Source organism: Stegodyphus dumicola, chromosome 12 (assembly GCF_044657685.1).
Source record: "Stegodyphus dumicola isolate Sdum_Otavi_A_Nest chromosome 12, ASM4465768v1".
Lineage (NCBI taxonomy): Eukaryota > Metazoa > Arthropoda > Arachnida > Araneae > Eresidae > Stegodyphus > Stegodyphus dumicola.
Window position 1 is genome coordinate 40,613,777 of NC_140779.1, and position 24,313 is coordinate 40,638,089.

A 24,313-nucleotide genomic window follows, 5' to 3' on the forward strand; every position below is an offset into this window, starting at 1 on the left:
AAAGCTGCCTTATCCCGTTCTATCTTAAATTTGGTATATAGTATGACGACAAATTACTATTCTAGAAAATCAGTTTTTCTTACACCTAAGTTAGAGCAGTTAATTAATCTGATAGCTGGCAATAGTAGCCGAAAAATTTAATAAATTAAAATCTTTCAGGCCCTTGTAGTTGCTCTAATATTTTGTTTTTAAAACCTGTTTTTTCGAATTTTTAGTAATTTCTGATTTCAATTTTCAAATTCAAAAATTTTAATTTTTAATTAACGATTAGGATAAACTTAATCAAAGGCGTAGGGCATGAATTCTTATCCATCTGCTTCTTAAAATTCTGAATAATTAATTAATACCTCTAGAAAGGTTAATAATTCTTAATATTAACCGACAGAACATTATCCGACCAACGGTAATATTAACCGACAGAACAATATCCGGCCAACAGTAATATTAACCGACAGAACATTATCCGACGCACGGTAATAATATACATATGCGATTAGAAAAATGTAGACCTAAACTTTCTGTTTTTATTTTTTGTCACTTTTAGCTAGTGTATTTTAAATACAGTAACATTTATAATAAAATGCAAGATATAAAAAAGTGTTATTTAAAAAAATATGCAAATGTTAAATAATTTGAATTTTTTCAGTTTTAGAAATGATCTGCTTGCAAGATTCTCCCTTTTCCTTGATGTTTCCATTTTTATTATTGTATTTATAAAAAAAAAAAAAAAATGGAAAGAAAAAGTTGCGCAGATTTTAATTAATATAAGTCCATCCTATATGCTTAATGTCATCATCTGGTCAGATTTCACAATTCACTATTTTTGTATCCAATATTATTGTGATTATTTGATTATGTTGTATACTACATTTATTTGAATAAAAATCAAAGAAAAAAAATGGTTTAAAAAAACTGAAAAATGACTGATGGTCGGAACCATTGATTTAACCTCCTAACATCATATGGCCAAGAGCTTGACCTCGAAGTTCCAAAGAAGGTCATGAGAGAGTTATTTCCAGTGTTATAATTCCAAAATGCTTCAGCCGTTTTAGATTGTACTTGAATCCTTCTCATTCCAGTATATTGGATAAGATGCACACATATGTTCAGAAATATAGTTAAACATATAAGTATCACTTGGCCGGTTGAGGGATTTTGATGTTAGTTTTCTTAAGCGTTTTAGTTTATAGATGGATTTCGATTAAGCAACGTTTTACTGTAAACAAATTTGGATAAAAGTAACAATACCATTTTAGTTCTCAAATACCTATGTGAATAAGTGAGATTAATGTACATAAAAACATTGCATATCTGGAGCAATCTGATTTCTTAGATTTCATATATAAAGTTTGTTCAAAAGAATTTGGAAGTATTACTGTTTACTTTACCTTCTACCATTTTTCAATATTGATAAAGAAAGGGAGAACCTTTCACATGAAGACAAATGGAAATACATTATGGCCCGAAATTTATAGATCTTTGGACTGTATAGTTTTATTTCCGTGTCTGTAACAAAAGCAAAACGAAGAGCGACAGATCCTTCTAATAGTTGGAGCCCAGCGAGCTGTGATAATATCCATTAATCTTGAAAAGAACATAACCAGCTTCCTGAGCCACTCATCCATATAAATCGAAAAAGAATGTCTCTCCATCTCGTGCGAGAATCAGGACGTAACGGAACATTCTGTTTCAAAGAATTGTCGGAAAGTATGGATTGGAAATATTGAAGAGTGTTAAAAATAACGAATTTTATTTCGTTTTTGCTCTTAACTCGCATTCTAATAAAAGTTTCATTTAAAGGAGTGTTAAGATTTGTAGCCTATTCTTTGAAGTTATGTTTTTGAACTGAAGCGATGGTTTCTTTCAAAGCCTTTTTGAATTATTAGACATTTGAATCTTTTTCTTTCTATGAAAAGGCCGAGGTGTTTAAGTAAATGTTAGCAAGGATACCATTGAAAACTGTCTATGAAAATATGCCACATAGGAAACGATATCTCGTATTGTAAATGAAATTTTTCTAAATGTTTTTCTGTGTCGTAAGTGCGAATGTATTTATGAAGTAAGAATTTTCTCTACTTTTAATGGATTTTTTTTTCAAAGTCCGAAGTCCAAAGAGGCTTTGTCCCTGAGAGACTATTGTTTTCGTTTTGCGATTTTGCGTCGAATCACTCTGAATGTCCGTTTCACTTTGCAAACTGTTGCCACCACATATTATCGCCCTATATTATATTTGAAGAAATTAAATAATGAAGAATCTGCTTAAATGTACGTCTGCTTCCCGCATTGCGATAAAACAACGGCACCTAAAGCCATCGAATTTTGAATGACATAATCCTCCTGCGAATATGGGCATCTGGAAGCCCAAATTTGAAATTTGGAATTTGTTTTATTATCGGTTTCATATTTTATAAAACGAATTTTTGATTAACGAGCTCTAGGATTTCAAAGCGAGCAGTGACAACAGAAAAAACATTTTTATCTCCAGCGCGTGAGACTACGTATCGGAAATTCTAAAGATATGCTCAATTTAAAATTATTTTGTGATATTGCTCTTGAACTGAATTTTGTGGTTTAAGTGCGAAGAACATCATATTTAATTAATAAAGGTAGCACACAAAATGTTAAAAATCTGATGTGTACACCACATGATTTCCTTGTATTGGAATATTAAATTATACGCATTTTTTCTTGCATTTCATTTAAACTTATTGGATTGAATTAAATCTACTTCGCCGACAGCGCATAAACCACAATAGAAAAAATGCATTCTTTAAAATTCACTCTAGTATTTGTTTACCATAGCGACACTCTGGCGCTAGATTCACTTAACAGTATTAATAATTATATAGCAGTTAACTTATATAATAATTATATAACGGAAACTAAGTTAACTGTTATATAATCCAATAATTATATAACAGTTAACGTATATATTTCGTTCATATTATAACTCATAATGCACAAAATTTATATCATTTAAAGAATAGAATTATCTAATCGTTGCCACATGTTCTATTCAAATAAAGCTAGAATGATGTATAAAAGAAATTAAGCAAACAAATCAAAAAAAGAAACAGCTTTTCACAGACGATTGAGTGTTTCTCATCTAATTAATTCAGTTCTCACTTCGCGAGAAGGCAAAAATACATAAAAACTCAAAATATCTATATTAAAAAATTACGAAGTAAATCTCAAACACTTATTTCCTCGAAAAAATTCCAGAAAGAATAAGGCATGATTTAATTGGCAATAATAAATGAATGCGTTATCTTTGTTGTTGCGAAGCTAAAAGTTTCTCTAGATAGGCAACGAATCCACTAGTCTCCTGTTTCAAATGTAAACATCAATGGCCGCCATTAAAAACAGGCTTAGCGGCAATTAAACAACTTTAAAATTGCTGATAATTCTAAAAATATTGCACACAGATTTACTAAAGACATGAAATCCTTAACCGGAAGATAAAAACTACATAATTCAATCATTTTTAAAGCAAAAAATGTACAATTTACAAACAAGAGTGAGTAAAGAAACTGAGATCACTGAGCCGGGTAACAGAGTGGATATATATATAAATATATGTATATACGTTTGGTGCGGCCGATTGCAACCAAAATACGAGGTGCACATCTGCATGTTACAGCAGTCCTATATACAAAATTTCAACGTTCTGAGTGTACTCGTTTTTGAGTTATGCGAGATACATACGTACGCACGGACGTACATACGTTCGTACAGACGCCACGAAAAATTCTCTTCAGAATTAATTTTAAAGCAGTTTTATAATTTTTTTGAAGGAAAAGAGTATTTTATTCTGTCCTTACGTACAGATATCACGCAAAAACATCGTTAAATTGCATTCGATAACGGTCAAAATGGATATTTTCGTTGCTGCCTGAAACTTTTCGCGATTACAATACTTCCTTTTTACTTTGTACAAGGAAGTAAAAAAACGCCCCTTTGAACGTAATTTAAAATCTGAAATCTTTCAGATATTCTTTTGTTTTTATTTTATTATTAGTAGTATTACTTTTTTTTTTTTTTTTTCGTGATTATCCAGGAAAGAAATTTAGTCTTCTTTGTTGAAATCTTCATTGGGCATATCCTTGGGTCTTTAAAAACAAAGCTTTGAAAATCCTCCAGTAAAGTTTACCGGCTGTCATATTTTCCTCAAATAAACGATGTACTATTTTCAAATAAGTGTGCACAGTTACTTAAAAAGTGTCCATCAAATCACAAAACATCAATGTATCTATTAACAGCTATAGTTAAGTTCTTCCATTATAATTTACAGTGAAGTCTTCCATGGTGACCATCTCCCGTAGATGATCCCTTTGAATGTAACCAATATTTCTGAAAATATTTTGAATTTTGAATAAACAAGCAATGGGCCAGAAAATCGCTAACATTCATGTTCTCTAAGTCGATTATAGTCACAGAACAGCAAAATATTCTGAAACTCTGCCTATTTATTGTAGAGAGCTTTGTCTATTGTTAATTCAAAATGTGTCTCTTGTACTTAATTACTATCGTACATTACTTTTCCATTGCAAATTTTTCAAAGCAACATTCACCTGTTTATTAACTATGTGAAGCCGAGGTGATGCTTAGCTAATCTTTTTAAACTGTCACATGTTATGCCGTAACTGAAACAGTTACATGAACAGTGCTCTAATAGGACTGTCATGCCATCTGTTTCTCTTTAATTAGTTTGTCATTACGATAAAAGGTGAAGCTTTATTAAGTAACTCTTTTTGTTCATTTGCAATTTCATTAATTAAAATTGTCATCTTTTAATTAATCAAATAGCTTTTCAATTTAGACGTCAAAATCTTCTGCAGTCGGCTAAGCGAGATATTTTATGTCACCAATTTAATGTTTCACTGAAGACACAATTCCTTATTTTGTTTTGCGGAGAAAAGGATTGTGGTAGAATCATCAAGCACCACGCATTTCTTGTTCTTCCATTTTTCTAATAAAATACTTCCGTTGCTTTTGGTTTTAGCTGCACATTAATCAAAAGGAACAAGTAATTCGTCTCTTTAATTACAAATTCGTCCTTCACTATGAAACGTTTTTCCAACAAGCTCAGACAAGTGTGACGGATCTAATGCTGTGATGGACACATATGGAAATGTGGTGGTTTTGCTTCTTAAGCAAAGAAACCTAGTTTAATTTCATCTGCAGTCACAGTTTAAATTCAGGAAACCTTAACATAAACGTAGTCATGCCACCTAAGACATATTGTTTTTATGGATGTAATTTCGCATGCAAACAGTAACATCTTCAGTATTTTCCACTTATGCCGCCCGCTCTTATTTGTACAGGCACTGCAAAACTAAATTAAATTTTCGTCCATTTCATCCGGTCCCACCAGCGGCCGAGCGGTAAAGTCGCTGAACAGTGGTAGTTCGGTCCGAGGTTCGAATCCCGCGAACGGGCTGGCTGCATGGGTGTTTTCGTGGTTTTCCCCAAGTGTAACGTGTATACGAGCCAGTTTCCCTTATAAAGTTCTCCACGAAGGCATCCCTCCCTTAGGCAGATAGCCCTAGTGTGCTTTGCCGTAATTAAATACACACCTACACCGCCCATTTTATCTGTTTAGCATTGTGTTTATCTTTTTTGTTTTATATTTAGTGATCTTCACTTGTTTTTTGAGTATGTACTTGCGTACAAAGTACGGTTGTAAAGACTAAATAAACATTCTATGGTCAAGAAACAAATCAATCTCTTTTACCTTTATTTCCATGGGAAAAACGGTTTCGGGTTACGAATGTTTCAACTGACGAACGGCTTTCAAGAACGAATTAAATTGAACCAAGGTTTCACTGTATATCACTGTATAAAAATCACTGTATATCACTGTTTCACTGTATAAAATCATTAAAATCTGTTTCACTCATAAATCCACCAGTTTTCGAATTAGGGTAAATATGTTATGTAATCGATCCAAATATTTCAGTCATCCTAATTTTTTAGAATATTGAATATTAATTCTGCGACTTTAAATGAAATATCTAAAATATATTTGTCTTATACAGCTTTCATTCACATAGCAAAAATTACTATTGCAGAATTAAAAAAATATATGTAATTAGAATGTTTTATTAAGGAAGTGATGATATTAATGGTGTTTTGACGTGACGTTTTGAAATGTTTCGTAATTGTTAAAATGAAGAAATAAATAAATCTTGAATAAAATCAATTAGTTAAAAATTAGCTTATGTTTTTAAAATGCTAAAAGCAAAGCTGCTGTTCATTGACATTTGTAGCACGAAAGAAATCGATACCATTAAAATCATAAACATCAAAAGTAAAAGGAGTTATATTTTGTAAGCAGCTGTTGTATGAACTTGTTTGGGCAAAAAGCTGTCGTGCTACAAAAAGATGCTATTGCATAAATAACCTCTATAATTATATTAAAGGATTTATCATAAACATAGCGCATAAAAGCTGTTCTAATTTAAAACAAAAACTGTGAAACTTAATCAGAATATATATACAACTGTTGTCAAATCTGAGTAGAGGAGTTTAATGTTTGGAATATAATAATAGTTTGGAAAGCTCGGCGTGGATGTTAATTTTTTATCAGAATTCGAAATTTGATATATGCTTTGGTTAGGCTCCTAGCGAAGGTAAAACTTAGATGTTAACTATTTTAGAAGGAATGCCCTCGTGGAAGACTTTCTGAAAAATACTGCTTATATTCTCATTTGACATCGAGGAAACAACAGAAACCTCATACAGCGAGAACGTTTGGTGAATAGAAACTGAAGCTAGGACGACTTGCCGGTATTCAGTAACTTTACGCAACCACACTGTAGAGACATTAGGATTTTTTGGAAGCAGAAAAGATGAAAAAATCGCAACGCCTTTTCCTGGAATCGAACCGCGGACCTCTGGAATACGCGTCCAGAATACAGACCACCACACCACGAAGGCATGCCAAGAAGGTGGGAGAAATACCTTGTAACACTTGCATAGCATGTGCATGTTTCGATTATGGTTGTTGATAATTTTTTGCAATAACTCCCTATATATTCCTTTGTTAATACCGTTTTCAGTTGTTGAGTAGTTGCTGGTGCATGTACAGCAAATCGTCTGCCCATTGGGTGTAACTTAATTTATAGATTTATATAACGATATTCAGAAGAAGTGGGGTAAAAAACAGCTTTTTTCGTTTGAGAAAAGGTCTAGTTTTCTAATAGCTTAATGCTAGCTGTAACGCGATGGTGTGTCGCGTTATCGACTATAAACTAGAGTTTTCTGGCAATTTGGAACAAATGCGCACGGGACACGCTTCATCTCAATGCAGTTATAGCATTCAGAGGTAACGTAACCGGCTTCTATTAGCTACAGCTCTTTAAGTATAGCCAGTATGTTTCCTCGGATTCACCTCATGTCGATCCACCAGCATGTCTATCTTTGCCTGTAAGGTTTGTGGAAGTTATCGTATACCATCTTTTCTAAGATTAACTTATGTCCAGAATCATTTCCAAGTCTAAATCCACTTTGATTGTTGAAAAGTTACTTACTTTTATTATCTTTGCGCTCCTTGGACTATTGCAGAAGGTGACGCCAACAGACAAGTTTTAAATGTTCATAATGTTCTAATCTCCAAATAAATAATTCACCTTATGGAATTATCTCGCCATACTAAGCCCGGAAAACTTAATTTACAGTGGCTTCAGCTATCTGGTGTCTTTTCTCCGCGAGTTTTCGTCTGCAGTTTTTTTAGCCGACATCCTGTCCGAGTCATGATTTGCGGTCTTCACACAATTAGTTTATGTAACTCCCTTCCCCCCCCGATGTCTGAACACACTTCTCACCTATCACTATCGGAGTCATAAGAAATTTTTAAATGATTACTGCCTTTAATATTATGTGTGGCGAAGGTAATGTGATATCAGTTAGATGATTGAACATTCGCAATATGAATTGTACCAATTACTGTAAATCCTGTAAAATGTTCACTTACAGCACTGTGAAATGTATTTACGGTACTTAATGTTAATTAGTGTGCATATGTAATTATTAACATTTTCATGTGTGCACTGAAGTTGTTTAAAAGCTAAATAAACACTGTGGCACCACATTGTCTTAATATCTTCGACTATTCCACCATTCTTGCTCATTTGGATGCAGAATCTGCTTAGATCTCGAATACTTAAGTGTGTAATCAAATGAACCATATCGGACACTGACGGATGGGCGTAACCATATTCTTCGAAAAGTGTGCGAATATTCTTTACAGGATGTCTACTTGATATCATTTGACCTTCTGAAATGAAGTTTTATGTTAAACTTCCTCTCTTCGTTTTTTGAAGATGAGAAAAAGTTTATGCATTCGCAGGCACAGATTAGGTTGATTGAAGATTTCAAAAATCGAACTGTGTGAAGGAACAAATATTTAGAAATAATGACCACAGAATAAGATTTCTAAAGCACGAGTAAATTCTTTTCCTGCGGCACTTTTGCTGTCTTTCAGATTAATTTGATTGAAACTGAAATTCTGAACAGCGTGTTAAAATGGACTACGTGCTAATTAATACATTAGCATTGCTGAAGCTTGAGGAATCCAGGAAATCAAGACGCAGTTTTACTACATATTCTAAACCGTATTTTGATGGTCTATAAATAAATTGATTATTCAAATGTCTGTGTGCAAGACGTATTTTTTTTTCTTTCTATAGGGAAAGAAAGTTTTTTAAATGTACATGGTAATTAAAAATTATCATCATTAGTTAGAAAAAATATTTATATTATTAGCCAAAACGGGCGATAGCCCAGAAGGGCTATTAGTCTCAAAACGGCATTTTTCGTCGAATCACTAAAAGCGTTGAATCACTTTTCAAATTGTTGCCGACACATATTATTGCCCTGTCACATGTTATTAATATTTAAAGAAATTAAATAATTAAGAATTTGCATGAATGTGTGAACGTTTCTCGCATTGAGGGAAAAAACAACGGTACCTAGAGCCGTAAAATTTTGAATAACTTAGTCCTCCACCCGAAGTGCACCTGGAAGCTGGAATTTTGAATTTTATATTTCATACTTTTAAAATTTTAATGTGTTTTTGATTAACAAACTCAACGATATGAAGGCCAGCAGTGGCAACACTGTACGGAATAAAGTATTTTTATCTCCAGCGCGCGAATCAAAATTCTAAAGATATTCTGCTTTAAAATATTTCGTTTTCGTTATTTTGAACTGAATTTTATGTGCGAAGAACATGATATTTAGTAAATAAAATTAACACATAACATGTTAAATAGAAAAAGACGAAAAAAAAGAAAAAAGTTTTACAAGCCATCTTACTAAGAAACTCATCTGGTATGATAAACTTCGTCAAAATCAAAAACGTTTCAGAATTTTTTTAACTACCGAAATTAGTTAAATTGTGGCCTTTATTAGGTAAAAATATGAATATACAAATAGGGAAAGAAAATTCCAGCGCTTTAAAAAAAAGGGTTCATTATATCCTACATATTTCTACCAAAAATTAACCATGCGAGCAGAATTGTTAAGACTTAGTTAATACTTATAAATTTTGATCACGCTAGGTTTGAAATCGTTTGTCGAAGATAATATACCGCTTTTGCTTCCTCAATGTAGTTTCACTTCCACCACTTGTTTCTTCACAAAAGTACTACAACTGAAACAGAACCTCAGGGCTTTCCCTGAATCTTCGGTAATGACTTCCTAAAATAAAATCTGAGAATGTTTTGTACTTAATGGGAAAGTAGATTCTTTAATAATAGTTGAAAGAATCGAGACGGAAGGATGTCTAACATTTGCTTTGTTATCATGATCTTTAAAATTCTTTAAAATACCTTTTGCTGTTTTTACTGTGAAAGAGAAACATTTTTAGTCACTGAATGAATTAAATAAGAAGCTAAACAGTTATATGAATCCGTAAACAGGTTTAGAAACTTCTGAAAGCTATCTTTAAAAGTGAAATAATAATTTTATAACTCACACTTCACATTTCATTCTGAATGTTTCATTTACTTGGTTTTGTGGTTCCGCTTGATGGCTAACGTAATGATTATAAACAATGGAATTTTTGTGGTTTGCTAATTTTGTTTGCCCTTCGAAAAGCCGATGTTTTGGTAATACTCTTTCTGTTCAACAACTGTTGTCCAACTGTTTCTGCGCTTAGGATGTGAAACCCGTGGCGAACTTCCGACATCGGCTTGTGTCACCTGTCGCTTTGTCCTTGAGAGAGCGCTGATTGTGTATATAGTGAGGTCTGTTTCTCTTAACCATAATTCCAGCTTTCCTTTCTCGAAAAGTTTTATTAAATGCGAGAAATTATTCTCTTTGATTTTCGGTAGTTTATTAATCGAAAGGGGCAATTTGCCCAGAAAGACTATTAATTTCGTTTTGGCATTTTGCGTTGAAATGTCGGTTCATTGTTGCCACTAAATATTAGAACCCTGTATTATATTTCAAGAAATTAAATAATGAAGTATTCCGCATAAATGTATGTAAGTTTCTCGCATTGTGATAAAACAATGGTACCTAGAGTTATCAAATTTTGAATCACGTAATTCTACTGCGAATATGAGCATCTAGAAGACTAATTTGGAATTTGTTTTATTATCTATTTCATATTTTGTCAGAATTTTTTATTAACAGACTCAACGATTTCAAAGCGAGGAATGGCAACAGAGTACGAAAAAAAAAACATTTTTATCTCCAGTGCGTGAGACTGTGTATCGGAAATTCTAAAGATATGTTCATTTTAAAATTATTTTGCCATATTGCTCTTTAACTGAATTTTATGTTTTAAGTACGAAGAACATGATATTTAATAAATAAAGGTAACACACAAAACGTTAAAAACACCCCCCTTTGGGCGTAATGTAAAATCTGAAAACTTTCAGATTTTTAATATTTTAAGAAATTTACCATTTTTATTTTTATATTAATTTGCTGTTCATTTGGCCAGTTGCTGCCTATGATATGTTTAACTCATGGAGGTAGGAAAGGGAGGAGGGGCCATTCCGCGCTAGAAGTGAAGCACTGCTTTGAAGCTTGGGTCACCAGACGGGGTGTTTTTTGTTTACATTCAGAAGCTCGCTTGACAAAATTCTGATAGTATTTCGACACACGACAGTTCCATAGAAATCGAAAAAGGGACACTCTCGCATGAAAGAAACATTCATAGTGTGATGGATAATAGCAATTTGTATAGTTTACTGACATTTACGCAAAAATCACATCTTGGTTATTTTTCGATAACTAACAACAGCGATTTTGATTATGAATTTGTTTTATAAAATTCTAAGCTGTTGCACTACAAAAATATAGATTTTAAGAAAATTGTTAAAAGAGATCTGCCAAAATTTATTTTCTAGAAGATTTGAAAAGTTTGAAACTTGATGGCTAAATGTAAATATAAAATTATGTATGTTAAAATATTTGTAATTAGGCACATAGGTCAGATTAAGTTTTTATTAAATAGAGTAACGCATGCAAGGGCTATCTGCCTAAAGAGAGAGATGCCATCGTGGGGGAATTTTGAAGAAAAACTAACCTATGAGTGGGTATTAAAAATAATACTTATAATTTTCATTCAAATTATATTCATATATATTTTTTATGTAAAACTTTCGGGTGTATGCTAAATTAGTGTAAATTACTTTACACGAAAAATATAGTGAATGCACAGAAATTAAAGATTTGCACATCCCGGAAATGATAAATCGGAAATATGTATGGGTATTTATGCATGTGCTTGCAAAAAGCATGTATCTGCCTTTGACAAAATACTTAAATATTCATTAAATTATTTATAAATGTATTTGAAATGAAGAATTTATTCACTTATAAACAACTGTGATAGTACTGTGAAGAAATCTAATGATTAAATGTATCTAATTTATAATGATTATAAATGTTATCTAAATATATAATAACCTTAATATTGAATTGTAAACATAAATTGAAATCCTGTTCACAAATACGTTTTAAGCAAGAATTGTTCGTATTGGAAAGCAATCTGTTAAAAGGTATTGTAAAACAAATGCTATGAGATGCGCACTTAAGAACGTAATAAAGAGTTTTGGAATATGTATTGTTGAAATGAAGGGTAAAAAAAAAAATCTGATAAGTATAATTAAAAGAATTATTCCCTTTACATTTTATAATAACTCAGTTACAAGTTTTAAATAATACTTAAAAAAAAAACTTATTTTATTCCTTTTCAGAAATGTTCAGAGAAAGTCAAATACTATTTTCCTAATAATTCTCTAATTTAAAATGAACCGAATAGAGCATTAATTATAAATTGACTTACATTTTTCGATTTAAAAGAAGCCAAAAAAATCATGTCATATTTAAGAAAGTATTTTAGGAAGAAGCTCTATAAATAGAAAAGAAATAATGCATAATTTTAATATTAATAATACAATAAACTTCGATCTTAATTTTTGTACCTTAACCGAATAAAATCGAATTACCTTAATTTTTTTTTCTAATGTAATTAACGAAAACTTGTGAAAATATTTCATTCAAATTAAACCATTCTGAGAAAACTATCTTGTGAAAAGTATAGCATTTAATTCCGTTCAGAATGAAATATTGTTTAAAAATATGTTGTTTTCATATACTTAGGACTCTGAAGTGTTGTAGAAAAAGAAAATATATACATTTATATGTATATTTGCGACGTAATTACAAAATATTTACACCCGAACGCGTCAAATCCCATAGAACTCAATGGTAAATGACCCAATGTTTTGGTCACCACGTAGGGATCGCCGGTGCTTCAGAGCAGGGTACGGAGAAACTTGTTTAGGGCGACTCCTTCTTACTTCCTACCTCCATGGTTTAACTGGTGTTGCAAAATGCATTTATCGATAGTTGTTATGGTTGGATGTTACGGATTCATAAATGCATCGTACATTTTCTGAATTCTTTTTTTTTAAATTTATTTTCATGTCTTCTTATGAATAATTAATGCATAAAAATGAGTGATTCATTTTAAGGTAAAGTATTTTCTCTCAAAATAATGAAAATATCGAAATATTGCGCTGGAACATGATTTCTGAAATTTTGTTTTCATTAAGGAAGAATTGATGCTATGTTTTAGATATTGATACTATGAAGAACTGTATCAGTATAAGCAGCAGTTACACTTCAAACTACTAGGAACGTCGAACAATATGAAGGCAGATATAAGCATTATAAGGTAGTGAATTTCGGATGTCGTACTGAATGGCCAGGGGTACTGTTTCTTTTCCGAGAAAAATCAAATTTTTAATGTCTCATTTCTGGAGAGATCCTGAAATTTCTTGAAAAAGCTGAAATTGAGAAGTTGGGAAATTGCTGAGAAATGTCTCCCATAAAAACTGAGAATATTAATTATTTAATATTAATTAATTGTAATTTATTAGTCCAAAGGAGTTGTGTCCCTGAAGGACTATAGTTTTCGTTTTGCGATTTTGCGTTGAGTCACTATAAATGTTCGTTTCGCTTGTCAAACTATTGCCACCAAATGTTAAGAGTTCTGCATTATGTTTGAAGAAATTAAATAATGAAAAATCTGCATAAATGTATGACTATTTCTCGCATTGTGATAAAACAACGGTACGTAGAGCCAACGAATTTTGAATGGCGTAATCCTCCTACGAATATGGGCATGCGGAAGACCAATTTTTAAATTTGGAATTTGTTTTATTATCGATTTCATATTTTGTACAAGTTTAACGAATTTTTTATTAACAAACTCAAGGATTTCAAAGCGAGCAATGGCAACACTCTACGGGGAAAAAGAAAACCTTTTTATCTCCAGCGCGCGGAACTGTGTATCGAAAATTCTAAAGATAGGCTCATTTTAAAATTATTTTGCGACATTGCTATTGAACTGAATTTTATGGTTTAAGTGCAAAGAACATGATATTTAATAAATAAAGATAACACACGAAACGTTAAAAAAACGCCCCTTTGAACGTAATTTAAAATCTGAAACCCTTCAGATTATTTATTTATTTGTTTTGTTTCCTATTTTTTTAATTTTTTTTTTATTTCTGTAAACTGATTTATCAGTTTTAGAGCCAAAATGTTTTTCACGATATCTTCTTCCTTAGAAGGATTTTAAAATTTATTCGTATAGAAATTGATGCTAAACGAATATTAAAATCGTGTTTGGTAAAGTTATTTTCATTTCAATCTGAATTCGAATTTTGTTATACATTATTTCCTTTTTGCTTCAAGCAGAAGAATTAAAACGAATATAGAAATAACTTTTGCTGCAGAAACAGAGGCTATTCCTTGAATTTATTTTTGTGCTTCCTGCTTCGGTAGGAGAAGGAAAAGTTAATAAATTTTGCATGTGATTTCTTATTCGGTATTTGGCCGGAAATTAAACAAAATTTCCTTTTCTGATTATTATTAACTGTTTTTTTATGTTTAAAATGCTAGGTTTACGTTTTCTTCTTTATGTGTTGGCAATAATATTAAATTTTGTTTATGATAGCAGTTACACGCTTTAGATTTTCAGCTGTTATAACTTCACCGGCAGTAATCAAGCTTCTTTGTAACGTTTTTGATGACTTTTATTATCATATTAGAAACATTTGAAGTAGTTCAGTGCAAAAGTAAGAGAAAAAAGAGTTTTCTCTGCTCTTAACGGTAAGGAAACGAGACATGTATTCTAAACAACAAACTAACATGTAATATTTTTTATTTATTTATTTATTTATTTATTTATTTATTTATTTGGCGTGTTTGAGGCAAAATGTCTTCTTTTTGCATAATAATTCACTTGTTGGGAGGAAAACATTTTAATTTTTGAGTTAGTTACGAATGCAGAATGCAGCGGATTTCAAATTTATTTCTGTTCTCTGCCATACCAAAAGGGTAACAATATGGGATAGCTGTTTCCAAACTCTTGTTCTTTCCCTCTTATTTATCATATATTGTGTTCGTAATAGCAAGGAATTCTGAAACATTTGTTGCTCTGTAATTTTTTAAATGTTAAACGTACTTCTATTGTTTTATCGCTGCATAAAACCCGTAATAGTTTTTATAACATGGATAAATTTGGTTTAAAATTTTAGTAAAAAATTGACGAACTTGAAAATTTTACTTCCTCATTACTGACAGACAACTAAAATATGACTCTTCTCAGGTGCTAAAAAGAAGGATCGAACAGTGACGAAAACTATGAATATTATTTGTTCTTTGTCCAGCTTCCGGTGGTAGGGACAACTGCATGAAATTTTCGCGGTTTCCCCATGTGTATGACAAATGTGGTCTACTTTCCCTTTGAAAATACCCTTCGAAAACATCCTTCTTAAAGTGGATTGCCTACTCGTGCTCTGCTGCGATCACTTGATCAGCCAATACATGTCAAGTTCAAAGCAGTCTTATCTAGTTAACTTGACTTTATAAATGCAAAGATTTGTTGTGCCAAATAATTTATGAGGTAACCTTTGGCTGTGTAGAAATTGTTCGCAAATAACGGCCGTAAATGTCATTCCCAGCTGGTCTTATTTATTTTCTAAGTATGTAATTCTAAATACAGATTTACTCTAAATTAGGTAGCGAATTTTATGAGAACATTTTCAGCTATATGATTTTGAAACTATAAAATTTAACTATTAGGTGGTCTCTTTAGGAGAAAAAAAAAAAGAGGTGTTCATTGTTCATTGTGCTAATAAGTTAAATCCGAAATGTTCTCTGCCTGTCAGTACAAAATTCAGTAAAACATTCATAATTAATAATTTTAGGACCAACTACAGAGTTAAAAATTAGCGCTGTTTTACGTGTATCATTAAATTTCCAGATGAGCAACTTTTGTTTTGCAGTTTTTGCTTTAAGTTTAGAGAACATTTTAGAACATTTCACTTTAGTCAGTATGCCTGAAAAGCGATCTAATTGCCATGTCAACAAAACGTTCAAACTGAAACTTATTTAGATTCCACCTTAAGATTTTTTTTTTCCCCTAAGCCTAGAAGGGTTAGTCTCGAAACGGCATTTTGCATCGAATCACTATAAACGGCTGTATCAGTTTTCAAATTCTTGCCACCAAATCTTATCGCCCTGTATTATATTTAGAGAAATTAAATAATGAAAAAAAAAAAAAATCTGAAATGTTTCAGATTTTAAATTACGTCCAAAGGGACGTTTTTTAACATTTTATGTGTTACCTTTCTTTATTAAATATCACGTTCCTCGCACTTAAACCATAAGATCCAGTGCAACAGCAATATCGCAAAATAGTTTTAAAACGAGCATATCTTTAGAATTTCCGATACAGAGACTCACGCGCTGGAGATAAAAATGTTTTTTCTGCACAACGTTGCCATTGCTCGCTTTGAAATCCTTGAGTTTGTTAATCAAAAATTCGTCAAAGTTTTAAAAAATAGGAAATCGATCATAAAACATATTTCAAATTTCAAATTTGGTCTTCCACATGCTCATATTCGTTGGAGGATTACGTTATTCAAAATTCGATGACTCTATGTACCGTTATTTTATGACAATGTGAGAAATATACATACATTTACGCAGATTTTCATTATTTAATTTCTTCAAATATAATGCAGGACTCTAACATTTTGTGGCAACAGTTTGAAAAGTGAACCGACATTTATGAGTCCGACGCAAAATGCCAAAACGAAAGTAATAGTCTTTCGGGACTCAAGTCCCTTTGGACTAATAATCTGCATGAAAGTATGTATGTTTCTCCCATTGCGAAAAAACAACGGTAACTAGAGCCATCAAATTTTGAATGACGTAATCCTCCACCCGAATATGGACACCTGAAAGCCCAAATCTTGAGTATTTGTTTTATTATCTATTTCATACTTTTTAAACGTTAGCGAATTTTTTATTAAGAAACTCAACGATTTCAATTCAAGCAGTGGTAACACACTGTACGGAATAAAATATTTTTATCTCCAGCGCGTCTATCGTAAATTCTAAAGATGTGCTGTTTTTAAATAATTTTTATCCCAAAGGAGCGTTAGTCCAATTGCTCTCGACACGTGTATGTATGTGTGAATGGGGGGGAAACCTCTTTGGGCGTAATATAAAATCTGAAAGCTTTCAGAATTTATATTTATATATATATATATGGTTTTAGGTACTTGCACTTAATTTACATATACTCTCAGAATTTAAATGATATTGTAAATTAGTTCGGAGCAATAATTAATTTTTTATTTATATGCAATTAAAATTTCATAATTTTAAATTTAAATTAACTTTAACTAGCTTTATACGAATAGAGAATATTTGTTTAATTCAAATATATAATATATATATATACTATTTTTAAGACGCGGAAAATGAAAAAATTGGATTGGAATTCACAAATTATTGGTAGTTAATTTTTCATTTGTGTGCATAATTTTTGCAAATTCTTTAGTGTAATTTCCACGTAATGAAAAGAGGACCACTCCCTTTCAACTGTTAAGAAAAGGGCCACGAAATAGTATTCTAAATGGCGCAAGCAAAATATGTATAAAAAAGGAGCAGCTACTATACTTAATGAAGTTAGAAGCTTTCAGTGAGTAATTCCCTTCCAGTGCTTCATATTCGCTGTGCACCGTCTAATGAGAACTGGCTTTTAAATTTCAATTAAGTGTGTACGAAAATCGGTGAATTATTTTAACTTTTTACCTAAACCATCAAATTACATAAAAAGCTTTGTAACTTGTACCAGTGTTAAAAAACTGCGAAAATAAAATCACAATTTTCGCGTAACATGTGATTCCATTATTTCGCTTCCAAATTTAAACAAAATACTATTACAGATTATTTTAAATTGTTAAGTCTTCCCTGCAATCTTTCCGCATCACTATATCTAAAATCACGGTCGTGAGAATACTGTGAAATGTACATGCAAAAAAATAATATCATAATCTGTTTTCTTGAAGTCACTTTCGATGCGAAGTAAGTAGATAAATAAGCAAGTAGCACCGGTTCTAAGCATGAAAAAGAATGTTTAAGGATATATAGAAGAAAGCATGTTAAGGACATGACCATGCAGCTTTGCTTCGCGCATCACTGATAGAGTGCGTAATGGCAGTTCGAAATATTACGATAATGGAAGTTTCTACCTAACGATGGCGGGAGAAAGTTTTTGTTTCACAGGAGGGCATCGTTATAGTCTTCTTCTGATGGAATTGTTGCGATTACGATTAAGTAACTTTTTGTTTGCCTTTTAAGAGGTCAAGGGCTTTCACCTTGCTTTTCAAATATGTCATTTTTATTTTGTTTTTTTTTCCTGTCTAGTAAGAAAATGATAATGTTTAATGGTGAAATAACTGAAAATCTGCTATTGTAAATGAAAAATAGCTTTTATGGTTCGACTGAAATGTTAACCGCCGGCGGGTTTTTCTTGATGAATCGCCAAGTTCCCCAGTTGTAGAAGCTCTTAAATTTAAAATAATATACCATTTGAATATCTCACAACTACGTGTTTGGATTGCCATTTGAGGACGTCTTTGAAATCGGACTAATGGTTCTGCATTGTAGGGTATAAATAATAATGTTTCATGTGGAACTGAAAATAACATGAGTTGCAATGCTTAAAATGTCCTTGCTTGGGTCCTTCCCACAAGAATCAAGGATTGTTTAACATAAGGTTGTTTAACCATTTTATATGGAAGGGCGACTTAAAACTTTCGGATGAAATTCTCGGGCCAAAGACTTCAGATTTGGATGAAAACGAAACATCAAAAAGACCACAGAACTGGTTATGAAGTGTCATTAAATTAAGACCACAGAACTGTCATTAAATGATTACTTTCTTTTGTATAATAAATGCAATAAATGCAAAAATACTACTACGGATGGACGATTAACTTAGACACTACAAATCTGAATGCTAAAAGATAATTTTTTTTTTTTTTTTTTTTTCTCCTGTCTCTTAGTGGGCAAATCAACCCAGTGAAATCTGTTTGGTAAAATTGTCGTACATTTGGTTGGCAACACTTACCCGTGATGGCGGATAGCGTCGCCCTTATTGTTCCCATGGTTTTTCTCTATTTCAGAATAAAGGAAACTACTAAAGGCTTCGATAGTAAATTGCCCGCAGGCATGGTCAAACGTTAAAAAAACGTTTGACACTGTAGTTCATTTGATTAAACTTAATTTTCCAGATAATTTGATTCGAATTATTCTCTCTTTACTCCATATGACATCATTTAGTATCCGAAATGGAAATCCATACTCATTGCGGCGGCCAGTTATGTAGGAATGCTCCAAGTCTCAGTTCTAAGTCCCTTATTATATAACATATATATTTACGGTATCCCTCAACGCCCAGATAGCACGTGTAGAGTCCTTTAAAATTTTTCAATGTCAGGAAACTGAAGGAATCCGCAGTGGCCTCACCGGGATTCGAACTCTGGACCTTCTAAATACGCTTAGAGCGCGCTTCCAATTATACCACGAAAGCATGCGGAAACAAATCCCTTAAACACTCTTCGCTGATGACACAGCTGCTCTGATACAGGCTGGTGATTCTGGTACACTAAAAAAATATTTACATTCAGCTTCAGCATTATATTGATTTGGTAGAGGCATGGCTTGCAAACTGGGGAATATCAATTAATATCGACCCATCAAATGCAGTTCTGTTTTGAAAACGCCAGTCACTCGATTTACCGTCTACTCCCCCCGTTGTCTGAAGAAATAACACTCTGAAAACAAAAAGTCATATATCTAGGCATCGCGCTTGACAACAAACTCACTTTTAGACCTCACTTTGCCAAACTCAGAAATAAATTTAGTGTTTCCATTGACCTCTTCTTGAAAAATATCGTAGTCTTTCTCTTCATAATAAAATGACATTGTATAAAACAGTATTCCGTCTAACTTTACTTTATGTCTTATGGATAAATGCCACTAAAAAAAATAATTTTTTATAAAATAATAAAGTCCTTAGAGAAAAGTCAATATACCTTGGTTTATAAGGAATAGCACATTGGATGCCAATTTAAAAATCGTAACCATCAAAAAATTCCGTTTCTAAAATTGCTCATAGGTTTTACTATAATATTAAAACATTATCATTGGGATTTTCAGTTCAAAATCCTGAACCACATCCAACCTAAATTCACTCGTACTCAGCTAATACTCATCTTTTTGTAACAATTAGCATCATTTTATACCGACTGTTTACCGTCTTTACATACACACAAAATAAATAAATAAAATAAAATAAAATTGTTCTTTTGAAACATCCCACAATTAATTTATTATACCTGAATGTTTCTGCTTGCAATGGAATAGACTTCCCGAAACTTCAAAAATACTGTACGTTCTCATTTTTCAGAAGACTTTTCTGCTAGTTTTATTTTTATTTTCAAACCGCATACCTATGGTTAGGAGTTTTGTGGTTTCTAAAAAGATTCCTTTTAAAGATTTTTTTTATAATTCCCAATAGTCCGTGGGCTGTATAAAATCTACTTAAATAGGCATTTCTGTCATTAAAAATGAAAAGTTAAATATCAACATAAAAAATAATATAAATATGTTTCCAACGGGCATGACATTATGTTGCTGTAAGATAAATATTGTACGTAATTTAAAAAAAAAAAATTGTATTACCATGAGACAAATATCGTGGAAGTACATAAGATGGAAAATTTTTTGGTAGATTTTTTAATAATTGAAATTTAAGTATTAACAGTGTTACAAAATAAAAAGGGTCGTTCACGAAAAACTGACGTGCCAGAATTACTGAAATAAAAGTCACAACATTAATTATTTTCCTAAAAATTAATGTCTTAATTTTTCGCGATTTTAAATGTTTTACTTCACCTTTCAGTTATTAATTATTTCTGAAAATATTCGGCTTTTGTTATAACACCATCTTCATTCAACTGATTTGATAGCACGGTTTTGATGGTATTTTATTCGTTTATCTCACTATTCTTCATTGTTCAGTTAACATATAAAATGAGGAAATAAAATCCATAGACATAATCGTGCGTCTGAAATTAGTGGACGAAGAACGGAAACAATCTAGAAGTAGCATTTATCATTCGAGCGCTTTTAGGAAGTGTTGCCATTCTGAAAAATGTAAAACCTTTTAATTTATCTTCTATGCGTGTCTTCGTGCATAGCCTGTTCTCAGAGTGTTACTGTTCCTTGATTTACATTTCTGATTTGATCATTCGCTTAGAGGTTATCAAACTGCTCAATTTAAAAACAATAAACGCTCTTTTTAACAATTTAAATCTTTATTAGTAGTATAACTAAGTGATACATATTAAAGAACATTTAGTATGGAATACATCCTGTTGATAATTTTTATGAACGTTTGCAGCTTTTTATAATTAATAAAAGATGTTTCTAATGCCATATGTCATCATAAATGCTATAGAATTTTTTTATAATACTTCATATTTTTAACATTTTTCTAGAATTTTTTTTATATTAAACATTTTAGCGAGATGTTAGACTGTTACTATCTGAACTTTTCAGATTACAGTTTTTTAATAAAACTTCTGAGATTTTTATTTTTTCGTCAAACGAAGATATGCGGGAAAAATTGTTTCAGCATTAAATTTTAAAAAATCTAAATGGAATTTTGAAAAGAAATCACTTCACTATAATCAATGTATTGTCACCCACAGAATGTGTACAAAATTTATACTTGAAATTAAGTTTATCAAGAAGTGGTTTAAAAACCGATGGCAGTCTTTTAATCGTAGCTACAAACATTATGAGTAAACTAAATAAAAGCTTTTAATAATTAAATTGATAGTATGCAAAGTTAATTCACTGTTGGAGTCATGTTCAAATTACCCTGGAAATTTCACTTTTTGAGAGCTTGTGGCGCCATCTACTGACGAATAATCTATTTAAAATGTGACCTCACAGTCTTTCCGCTTGTCAAGTCGAAAGCAAATAAAAGATAATTATTCAACTAGTTATATAATAGTATAGGAGTTAATAAAGTTCGAATTTCCAGTTTCAATTGTAAAGTAAAGACTAATTTGAAAATTTGTATTGGATACGTGAAAAGTTAATATCTTTTTTGAGTTTATAAAATTATTAGTTTAAGAATTTGTCTTATTAAAGTCTCTCTTTATTTGTCTTATTATTTACTTTTATTTGCAGACAACTCAAGCGAAATCAGCCGGAAATAATATTTGGAAAATGCTGTTATGACTTGCCAATGAAAAAAGTTGCTAAATTATCAAAAGTAGTTCTTGCTGCACACACCGGACCAGCGGGAGGTTTAACTCAAGTAAACAGAAAACAGAAACCTTTTGAGTATCTTGATTTAGACGTTGACTTTATAGATGAAGACTATGAAGGAAGTTCTGAGAACATAAACAAGCTGAATATTGAAGAATCAAATGCTGTTGAGAACAAAGAAAAGATAAATGAACAAGCACCTGTTAATGAAAAAATCACATCAGTTGCTCAAGGTTTATTCTTTTATATTATTGTATAAATTTGATATTAATATTATAGTTGTAAGCTAAGTTATTATGCATCCTTTCTTATAAAATCCTGCTTGTGAAGCTTTATTTCCGTTGCTAGAGTATTTATTACACTTGTGAGTATTTTAAACATGAGTTACATGCATAAAAGTCCTTGATCTCTGTTGTAATAGTTTATGCTGATGTTATAAGCTAATTATATTACTCACAAATGCTGCAGTAGCTAAGTGCAGCAAATAGCAATTAATATAAATGGTATTATCCTGTATTCAACAAATATCAATTAAAGTAATTGGTATCATTCTGCATTAAATAATTAACTGAGAATTGATTTTTACATTTGAGAGTAACTGGCCTAAAAAATTATCATTTATTATTTAAAAAACATTTTTCCATAAATAATTTAATTAAAAAATTTAACAGCTGAATAATTCCCCCTCCCCTCCTTTTCTCGACCTTCTTTGCAGTTTGGAAAAATATATAGAAATAAGAAGCTTGCATTCAGCACAACTGATATGATGACAAACTTATAAATGGAGATCTTTTTATTCTTTGTTGTTAAAAAAAGATCGCTGATATTTCTTCCATGGCACTGATCAGTCTCTGCTGAAAAAGTCATAAATTTGACCTTTGTAGGGCATTTATATTCGTTGATATTTTTAAAAAAATGACGTCATATGCTAATTTAATAAATATTCTTTCAAATATTGTAAAGTGCACTTATAAATCCAAGTTTTTAACTCTTATAAATCCAAGTTTATGTTTTCCTTTGCTAAATACAAATTATCTTGATGAAATATTTTTAAGAAAATGTGATGTAATATTTAAGTTATGTTATGTAATATGTTATAATATTTAAATTATATATAATAAAAATTTAAAGTTGTAAAGAATATCTATATAAAATCTTTAATTAAAACTCTATATGAAGCATGAAAAACTGTTCTAAATGTTTTATAAATGCACGGCATTTAAGCTAATCCTGCTATATTTCATTATTATCATATTGCAACAACAAAAATAAGCTAAGAGGTAATTGTGTGTTAAGAGTTTATTTATTAAGAGATAATTGTGTCTTTGTTGTTATACACATTTATTGCTTATAATTGTTTCCTGGCATGAATGATTCACTCTAACAGTAAATATTGCAGAATACTTCCTGTTGAGGAAAATCAAAGGAAAATAATTGCTAAATCTTACATTAATCCTTATTATATAATTGTTTTTATATATCATATCTGGTATTTTTTTTTTCTTAGCATGTATTTTTTTCAGTATTTTATATTTTTCAAATTAGAGCACAGGGACAATCTTTGTTTCTGCTGCCATTTTGTTTTGACATACATTTAGCCCTTTTCTTTTAACTGAAAATAGTGACTAATATTTTAAGTCTGTTATTGATAGTATATTTTAAATTTTTAAATACTATTAAGGTAGTCTTTTTTTTTATAAACTTATTTTACATTACAGATTTTCCAGATGAAATTGCTGGAATTAAAAACTGGAATCAACCAGATGAAAGAGCCTACGGAACTGCAACATCTTTATACGAAAAGCATCCTGTAACAAATGCCAATGCAGGTAATCAAATTCCGTACCAGTGTATCAAAAATGTCCATATTGTGTTAAGTATTGCTAATATAATAAGTAATATGTTTGAAATTTTTGTGTAGAACCTCGTATATCTTTCTGTATAATAGTGTCACAAATTCCCGCATCATGTGACTATTTAAACAAGCATGAAAAATTATTTGAAAATGTGTGCATAAAAGATTCTTTAAATGAATATTAATGGAATTTTTAATACTGATCGACAACATGCCCCTAAAAGAGGAAACAAATTGTGTTATGTACAAAACACATGCTCTTTTGTAACATTGGCTTAATGATTG

The 24,313-nt window shown here is 31.2% G+C and overlaps 1 protein-coding gene across 1 annotated transcript in view; it reads left to right on the forward strand.

Moving 5' to 3' along the window:
- Positions 1-24,313, forward strand: part of LOC118196596 (PP2C-like domain-containing protein CG9801) — a 74,026-nt gene that overhangs the window by 34,871 nt on the left and 14,842 nt on the right. Inside the window, exons 2-3 of the mRNA XM_035368067.2 lie at positions 22,093-22,406; positions 23,892-24,002. Coding sequence (XP_035223958.1) covers positions 22,093-22,406; positions 23,892-24,002 — 425 coding nt within the window. The remainder of the gene's footprint in view (positions 1-22,092; positions 22,407-23,891; positions 24,003-24,313) is intronic.